General features: G+C 41.5%; 1 protein-coding gene across 7 annotated transcripts in view; it reads right to left on the bottom strand.

Annotated features, from left to right (window-relative positions):
* PPEF2 (protein phosphatase with EF-hand domain 2) overlaps positions 1-9,131 on the bottom strand; it is a 29,657-nt gene extending 20,526 nt beyond the window's left edge. For 4 of the 7 annotated variants that reach the window (XM_037150182.2, XM_037150184.2, XM_037150178.2 and 1 more), the window contains exons 1-2: positions 6,467-7,615; positions 3,219-3,356 (exon numbers count right to left, since the gene is read on the bottom strand). In XM_037150182.2, the coding sequence (XP_037006077.2) occupies positions 3,219-3,356; positions 6,467-6,538 (210 nt within the window). In that variant the 5' untranslated portion in view covers positions 6,539-7,615. The other 3 variants (XM_053655708.1, XM_053655707.1, XM_037150179.2) reach the window with 3 other exon arrangements.
* Between the last annotated feature and the right edge of the window lie 620 nt (positions 9,132-9,751).

Below are 9,751 nucleotides of genomic sequence, written 5' to 3' on the forward strand. Positions count from 1 at the left end.
TTTAGGAACTCGTGGAAAACACACAAAAACACACAGAGTCCGGACATTGCCCTAGACTCACAGCATCCGAATCTCCACAGGGAACCCAGAAATTTGCATGTTGAACAAGCTCCACACATGATTCTTATTTGTGCTAAGGGGTAAACAACACAGGAATATCATGGCCGCAAACGTTCCCTGAAGTGGGTTTGGAATCGCCTTGCCTCAAGCACTTCAAGGCAAGTGCTGCCAACTAGACGCATGAGGTCTGTCCAGAAAGTACCCAGCCACACACTCTGAAAAATGGAGACTGAAGAAGATAGAAGATACAAGAAACATTGTACATAGGACAATGACACTTCAGTCCCCTTCAAAGCAGGCACCTTGGAACCTCACACAGTTCTCCCAGCATTTCTTCCACTGTTCAAACAGTCTGTAAAATCCTTTGTTGGAATTGCCACCAGCTGCCCCTTCATATATTCCAGAATCTCATCGACAGTATGAAATCTCTTCCCTTTCAGAGGCAATTTCAGTTTTGGAAAAAGCCACAAGTCATAGGGCACTAAATCTGGGCTATAGGGGAGCTGAGTTACCTGGGTGATTCAATCTTTTACCAAAAACTCTGCATGAGATATGATGCATGAGCAGGCACATTATCAGGATGAAGCTGCCAATCACCAGTAGCCCATAGCTGTGGTCGTTTTCATCATATTGCATCTCTCAATTGATGAAGAACATTGAGGTAGTGCTCCTTATTAATTTTTGGCCAGGAGGGGCACACTCACGATGAACAACACCTCCCCCATCATAAAACAGAGTTAAAATGGTCTTGATCTTGCTGTGACTTTTCTGCACCTTCTCCAGGTATGGGGAACCAGGCAACTTCCCTTGGGACAACTGGGTCTTTATTTCCAGATCATAACTGTAAACCCACAATTCATCTCTGGATGTAACCTTCTTGAGAAAATCTGGTTCATTGGCAGTGGTTTGAATTAAGTCATTAGCAACTGTAGCACCATGTTCCTTCTGCTCTGGTAGCAGAAGCCACTGAATGAATTTTGCCATGACACGGTTCAGGCCAAAATCTTGCATCAAAATCTCCGATGCAGTAGTTTTTGGAATCCGCAGATCAGCTTCTAGTTCTCACAGTATCAGTCTCCAATCTTTGTTGATTGCAGCCTGTACACATTCAACATTCTCAGTGTACTGCTTGTCGTAGGCCTTCCAGAACGTGGATCACTTTCAACAGATTCTTGACTGTCTTTGAAGCATTTGTGACACACTTTTATTTGCACTGCACTCATTGCATCATCCCCAAAAGCCTTCTCAGTCATCTGAGTATTTTCCGAGGGGGAAAGTTCAAGCTTAACTCAATATTTGATGCATACTTGTTGCTCTACTCACTCAGTCATGTTAAATGTGACAGCCACACAGTACACATGCTCACTCAACAGCATCTACTGCCCCCACTGACAGTCACATTGTTCACACATGCACATTACGGTCCACTCTCCTTGGCTGCCCGGTTACATCAGTGTAGTGCTAACCATTCTCATTATATTAATAGCTGCACTTTTCTCTGGACAGACCTCATACTTATATCCTGTGACCTGCTTTGGCTGCTTAGGGCAGGGGGAGCAGGTAAGGCCTCTTTCTCCCTCTTTATCCTCCCTTCCAGTTCTCTCTCTAGGGCCTGGGTCATCTTTGACTGAGGTGGGCACTGTGAAGTACAGGATAGCTTCAGATCCTTTCCCCACAGCTCAGTACAATACACTTGAACTCCTCTTTGCCCTGGCCTGGTATGGACTAAATTCTGGGTACAAGTTACAAATACACCTTGTTGTTAAAACCACACATTAAGAACAAGACAACCATTGGGGAGAGAAAGGCCAAAGGGCACCAAGACATCAGACACTGCATGAACAGCTGTCTTAGAAGTAGCACCTCCAGCCTAAGCTGCCCCGAGGATCAGGGACAAACCTGATCCCACCTGGCTGGGCCCTTTGCAAATTTCTGACCCACCAAATCATGAGCAGAATAAAATGCTTGTCTTAAACCACTACGTTTTGGAATAGTTTGTTACATAGCAATAGATAACTGGGACAGGAATTGTATAAATGTTTTACAAAATTATAAAACAAACCTAAATCAATGTGAAAAATATCAATCTCTCAAAAATCAAAAGTGAAAGTTAAACAAGTGAATATAACCATGTATAAATTGGTGGCATCACTAAACAGAAAGCAGTAATTTCAAATGGCTTGAAAGTTCAGTAGTTTGTTCACCTCTAGTAAACAGCTGAAGCACAAAAGCACTACAAAGAAATCTTGGAGTTTTCAGTGATCGTATTGCTTACAAAATCGTGTTGTTATTATTATTCTGAAACTATTATGTATATATTATGGGATATATTAAATAATTCTATAGTGATGTCATTAGGGATAAAGAGAAAAGAGACAGAGATATAATATTAAGGTTGTTAAGTAAAAATACTGTTATTCTAAATACAAATTGGCCATGATGACTTCTTTCATTATTTTTTAATAAATAATATGTATTTTCTGCATCTGTTCACTAAAATAATGTAGAAAGAATACCCAACCTGGCAGCAATGAATATCCTACACCCTATTCCTGGTCTGGGGCCAAAAATGCGAGATGAGCCTGGGACATATTGCCGAACTAGAAAACAAAGAAGCCACTAGCTTACAGAGATGTGCTAGACCCATAAACAAGGAGCTGTCCCCATTTCCTTTGCTTCCTCCCACACCTCTGGCTGCCTCTCCTCAGCCTCCTGTCAAACATACTTCACCAAGTCCTAAGATACTCAGCTGAACACTGCTGCTGGCCACGACATGAGAAGGTGCTGATTTTCAAGAGTTATGTAAGGAGAATGCCCTGGCTGGGTGGCTCAGTTGGTTGGAGCATCATTCTGTACATCAAAATGTTGCAGGTCAATCCCCCATCAGGGCACATATCTCGGCTGTGAGTTCTATCCCTGGTTGGGTGTGTACAGAAGGCAATCAACTGATGTTTCTCTCCCACATCAAAGTTTCTCTCTCTCTGTCTCTCTCTCCTTTCCTCTCTAAAATCAATAAGAATATCTTGGGTGAGGGTTTTTTTAAAGAGTTGCGTGAGGAGAAAAATAATGGTTTCTTGCTTCTATCCTGACAAGTCTCTCCCTATGCAACATGAGCTTTGGGGTACCCAGAACTAGTTTGGGGGGTGGGAAACACATACCTTTCTCTGCATTCTGGAAAGCAAAATGATGTTGGGTTGAGGTACCACTTCCCATGGTATAAGAACACTATTTCTCTGGAACACAGACAGCAGGTCCAAGGGAAAGAGAACTGTTTGTTGATAGAAGGCAGGGGGAATCTGCAGTAGAAAGATTCAGACAAAGCATTAGTTCAGGTTGAACAAGTTGTCTATGAACCTCGTGTCCCACATCTTAAAGATGTTGAGACTATCACCCCTCCAACCTCAGTGCATAAGAGGTGCTCCTCCCCGAAAATTCCCTCCATTTATCATTACATATCTCTCCTATGTTTTCAACCTTTCTACTAGCTTTTCCCTTACATCTAGAAACATACTGAAGTTTCCTCTCTGCTCAAATTAGTTTATCGCCATCATCATCATCATCATCATCATATCATCAAATCATTGTCACCATGAATCACCCTTTGACCTCCTATGTCTTTTCAGGTATAATCCAACCTCTCTGTTCTTCTCCTCCAGGAATAGACTACATATTTTCTCCTTAATTCCTCCTAAGACCACTTTTTACCTCCTCACTGTTCATCAGAACCTTTAATGCTGATGTCTCCAGTGCCTGTATCTTTTCATTCCTTACTTTGCCACAACAGTAAGCTCATCTGCCTCAAGTCACCCCTCATAATTCTACTCCTTAGTCTCGGGCTTCCATGAGGCCAGACTCTCTTTTATTTACTCTTGTCTCTCTGAGTATTTACTCTTTCTCCTTATTGAGCTCATTTTTCTCTGTCTATTCCTAAAATGTCGATTTTTATTTGTATTCTAGTCTCAAACAACATCTCTCACTCTGTACAAACTCCCTGGATGGTTTAAATACCTCAGATTTTCAACTATCAATTCCCCCCTTTCAAATCTATACCTCATTCCAGGCCATCCCTAAACATCAGCCCCATATACCCAGCTTTCTGCTAAGCTTTCACTGGAGTGCCTTGAATTCCATGTATTACAAATAGAACTCATTTTCTCAAAAGCCTACTTTTCCAGCCTCATCTTTCTTCTCAACTTTCTCCAAACTCTGCTCTTTGACTACCAGTGACCTTTGTGTTTTTGCTCTTTCCTAGAATATCCCTCCTATTCCATTCCTCCTAACTTGGCTAAATCTACTCAGTTCTTCAGGCTTATCTTAGGCATCACCTTTCTTAAGCCAGTTTTTGTTGTTTTTTTTTTAACTCACTGGAGTAGATTTTTTTTTAAGATTTTTTAAATTTATTTATCTTTAGAGGGGAAGGGGGGGAAGGAGAGAGGGAGAGAAACATCAATGTATGGTTGCGTTTGTGCGTCCCCTGCTGGGAACTGGCCTGCAGGGAACCGGCCTGCAACCCAGGCATGTGCCCTGACTGGGAATCGAACCGCCATCCTGTGGTTCGCAGGCCCACGCTCAATCCACTGAGCGACACCAGCCAGGGCTCAGGAAGCCAGTTTTGACATACCAACCCCCCCATGAGCTCCTGAGTATCCTACTCACACCTCCATCACAGCAATAACCATATTAAAGTTTTCTTTTGTGTCTTTCTACTATTAGATTCTGTCTTTCTATCATTAGACTGTGAGTTCCACAACAGCAAACACCTTGTGTAAGCAAATTCACCATTTTTATATCCAGGACTCAACAGCATGGTGCCTGACACATAAGAGGGACTCAATAAATACTAATTGAATTAACTTCATGCCATACGAGTATTTATTTTTACAGAGGAAAGATGAATCTTTAGCTCTTCTTCAGGAAGCAATATGAGATGTATTGACAATGTCAACAGTGGATTCTATTTTGATATTTTCCCCCTTCCTCACTTCTGTCTCACTCACCTTCCTCTATTTGTGGAGGTTATTATATTGGGGATTGTCAAGGAGTTGTTATCTTTTCCCTTGCAAACCCAATGAAAGGCTCATCTTACTTTTGTTGATTGATTTTTAAATATAGTCAAAGAAAAGAAGACTATAATTTCTTTTCTTTTCTTTTCTTTTCTTTCCTTTTCTTTTTTTTCTTCTCAGCAAAATGCTCCCCATATACAAGAGATGTCATGTAACCAGAAACTGAGCATGAGGTAAAGTGAGGAGCCATCATGAACCGAATCCCGCACCATTTTAGAGCTGGAAGGAATATCAGCAATGACTGAGTCTACCAATGACTAAAAAATTGCTTTGATAATTATTAAACTGCCTATAGGGCCATGTTGTATAGTGCAACATTTTGATTTTGGAAGTGTACAGATGGGGTGGAGAATTCCAGGTCAGCTTCTTTCTAGATCTTGGCCATTTAACCCCTCATAGACTGTTTTGTCATATGTATATCACTGAGAATAATAAGTAATATATTTAAAGTGCTCTCAGTATACAGTAGAATTTCAACATATGTTGATAGACTGAATCTCATATCACATGTATTTTAAAATATCAACAATCAAAAACATGTCTCTCCCTGGCTCAGATTTAGGAGGCAGTAAAAGACATGCTATCTAACGCAGCATTGCTATGAACTAAATGTGTCCCCTTAACCCACATGTTGATGTCCAAACTCCAACGTGATGGTGTTTGGAGGTGGGGCCTCTGGGGGATGATTAGGTCCAGATGAGGTGATGAAGGTGGGGCCCCATGATGGGATTAGTGAGAGACCCGAGCTCTTCCTGTTTGCCGTGTGGAGACCTAGTGGGAAGGTGGCTGTCTGCATGACAGGAAGAGAGCTCTCACCAGGAACCAAAGCTACTGGCACCAGAACTTTGAGAAATAAACGTGTCGTCTAAGCCACTGGGTCTATGGCATTTTGTTACAGCAGCCTGAGCTAAGACAAGCAGAAACCACTGTGATGGATACTGACTATTGCTGGGTCAGAGATTGTTGTCATTACCCAAGTTCTCTTTTGCCCTTCAGATACCTTGTTTCTTATGCATTTATAAATCCAACCATAGTGGTAGGATGAGACAACCTTGTCAAATCACCTACCCTGTAAAGAAAGACTTGAAAGTAGGAATATGTATAACATGGCTATAGAATGAGAAAGCAAAAAAATTTAAAGTAACCAATACAAATTGTGAAGTGACCTCTAGGAGTGAAAGAAATAAAGTCTCCCATCAGGCAGCATATTCAGTTGTAACTAACTCTGGGTCCCCAGGAACAAAAGAGATATGCTTTCACAGGTCGTGGGGAGGGGCACCCAGCCATCACTATACTGGCCCAGATGTGTGGCATCCCTGCTGAGGGGCTCCGTGGGGCCCCACCTGGATCTCTGTTGTGCGTGGATCAGGATGATTCCACTGCTGGGGTGTTATGAGGGTGGGATGAGGTTCCATACAAGGAATACTTCACAGATGTTTGTCATCATCATGAAAAACATAAAGGAGCTTTCGGAAATTTCTTTAAAATTGTCTTCCCCCCAAATAAAAAGCTTCTTAGGTATTCGTCAGTACAGAGTTGACAAAAAAACGCCATGGTACATTAAAAAAAATAGAATAGCCTTTAGCCATGATCAGCCAGGACAAAAAGAAGGCAAGCCTACATGTAACAGCACAAAATATTTCCAAGATATATTGTCACATGAAGAAAGGCGGCCAAGAACAGTACTTAATGTGATCTCACCAGTATAAGAAATACAGCAATCAGAGTAGACTCAAAGAGCACGCACCTGTTAACAGTGATTACCTCTGGAGAATGTGGTTAGGTAGGGAAGTTTCATTTTTAACTTAAACAGTTCTATCATAACTTCTATAACTAAAAATTAGTAAACTACATGTTTCAAAAGTATTTCTATATATGGGAAAAAATGAGAAAGTGACTCTGACTAAATAGGTACCGCATTCGGCTGCCTAAGAGAAGAAAGTGACACTGTGTCAGACCAGCTGAGGATGTTTTAGAAGTCATTAAGAAGAAGGAATAAAAAAGAGAAAGAAAATACGTGTCAAGACAAAGAGTCTCAAGACAAAGATCAAACACAAACAATTAGCTTGATGTCACCTCCGATGGTTGAATCGTTCAGCACATTTTGGTGATGAGCAGCCGCTTCTCCTGCGGGCGAGTCCCCGGCAGAGCCTGCCTCTCAGGCAGCCAGCGTGTCGGCGCTGCACGGCTGAGACTCCTCGGCCCTCCGGGACCGACTCAGCATCGTCATCGTTGGACATCATCATTAAATAACATAAGTCATTGTTTATCTGCCCACTAAGTGAACCCCCCAAACAGAAGGAAGATTCATTACCCAGCACTCAAAGATTTCGGAACACACAGCAGAGGCCCTCCCTCTCTGGGTAAGTCAGTGAGATAACAAAGGCGCCTGCTCTGACCTCTGCCCCCAAACCAAATCTGCGTTTGTTTCTTGCGTGAAAGTACGTGTGTCGCTTCTGTGGTCTCATCCATTTCTGTACTTCAGGCTAGAAAGAAAGCTCTTACCTTCTTTGGTATTTTTCCCTGTGAAACACGAGGCAGGAACCACTTTAACGTACAGGTATAGTCCACATCCTGTTTTCCGAGTAGGCTGAGGGATCCCAGGCTTAAATTAATTTCTTTCAGATCTGGAGTCCAAGAAATGAATTGCAGGCCTCATCTGACATGCTTTCTCCCGGAGAGGCAATGACGTCACCCACTGCCCTGGCCACGCAGCAGGGCTCCCTGCCTCATGGCAGTAGGCACCCCTTGACCTCAGTCAGATCAGGCCTGCAGGAGGATCTGAAAGGGGGTAGGGTGCATAGCTGGGTACCAGCCTCACACTCCGGCCCAACTCCTGAAGACAGTTTCTCCACTGCTCACGCCCACCCCTCCAGAGTTCCAAGTGTTCTTACGCTCAGGGATTAGGGGCCTATGTTCCTGAAGCCACGTCTGAGACGCCTGAGCTACTTAACCCAGAAACAGAAGAGTGCTGATGAGGCAGAAGGGACCGTGGGCTCCAGCAACGGAGCCTAGAGGGGTCCCCGATGAAGCCAAGCAGGACAGAAGGCAGTCTTCCTTGAGGCTGGCTTTTCTTTCTGTAAAACTTGATTAAACAAACACCTTGCCTTTCCTCATTGACTCCTATTAAGAACATTTTTTCCCTAGCATATAACCCAAACAATTGTAAATCACTATTTCCAGAAAACATAGTTTTTTAGTAAATCTAAGATGCCCATGTATGCCTGGGTAGGTACTAAATATTCCATGGGACTGTGCAAAGAAATTGACACTCTGTTATTTACATATATTTAGTAGGTCAAGCTTGTTAAGTACGTTATTCAAATCCTCTTTATCCTTAGTTATTCTTCCCCATCTGCCCATCTTTGGAAAAATGTTTTAAAGATTTCTGTAAGTCCAGATTCAGCAATTTACCCTTGTATTTCCGAATCTTTGCATTATGTGTACTGAAATAATGTAATTAGTTAGATTAAACCATATGAAATTGCCATTGGCAATTTTATAATTATAATACATGAAGGCTTATGTTTCTTTAATTTTCTTGGTAGAGGGTGGCCTATTAAATAAAATAAAACCACTAAAAATCCTTTGGGCCTTGAATTGTTTTTGTCTGATTTTAGTATTTTCATATTTTCTCACTGCTTGTTAGTGGTTGACTGCTAATATTTTTTTCTCCAAATTAACTACAAGCTAAAAGACTGATACAATGCTGTGTTATTGAGAGCAGGGCCCTCTCCAGACACTGCTGGTGGGAATCTAAATTGTTTCACTTTTGGGGAATTAAACTAGATTAACTTTTAATTGTGACTTATTACATTATGTATTTAGTTTATTAAATTACAGATCTGTAATATGCAAACCCTTTGGTCCAGAAATGTCACTTAGGAGTATCTGATAAAACCATACACCCACACAAAAGTATAGGTAGATTTTCATGAACATAGTTTGTAATCATGAGATATTAGAAACAACTTAAAAGTTCAAAAATTGTAGATGGGTTACATAAGTTATTGTACATGCCTATAGGACAATACTACAGTCTTTTTTGTTAAAAAAAAAAAAAAAGCAGTAACCTCTGCCATGAAAAGATGTCCATAGTTTTAACTGAAAAAGCAAGCCACTGGAACACAGGGGTAGGCAAGAGGTTTACAGTTATAATATAAACACAATAGTTAATAACTAATAATACCAGAATAAACTCTGCCTCATATACTCATGACTGTAAACCTACTTCTGCACCACCCTGTAGTACTGCATCAGCCTAATTACTGACTATATCTCAGTGAGGGTAATTTTTTTCTTTAAGGCTTAAAATATGAATGTTTCCTGTTGGGCACAAGCACAGAAACTGAGCCTCCTGTTAATAGCCTGCTCATCCAGTTGCCTTTAGTGGAGATAAAATTAGGATCTTGTCCAAGTCCTCCAGTGTGAAATGATCATTTTGCAATTAGCACAGCATTAGCTTTTGGTTCTGAAGTCCCTGCAGCTCTAAAACTGACTTTAAGCAGCTGACTACTTTCTGCAGCAGTAGGTTAGATGATTTGTTTATGGCATGAAAGTTTTGTTCAGTATGCATGTATTAGATCTTCATCTATTCAAGGTCTTCTTGATGACCTGCCTCAGTGAGA

The sequence above is a fragment of the Artibeus jamaicensis genome, unplaced genomic scaffold, assembly GCF_021234435.1.
Source record: "Artibeus jamaicensis isolate MK-2021 breed Jamaican fruit bat unplaced genomic scaffold, CSHL_Jam_final scaffold_1031, whole genome shotgun sequence".
NCBI lineage: Eukaryota > Metazoa > Chordata > Mammalia > Chiroptera > Phyllostomidae > Artibeus > Artibeus jamaicensis.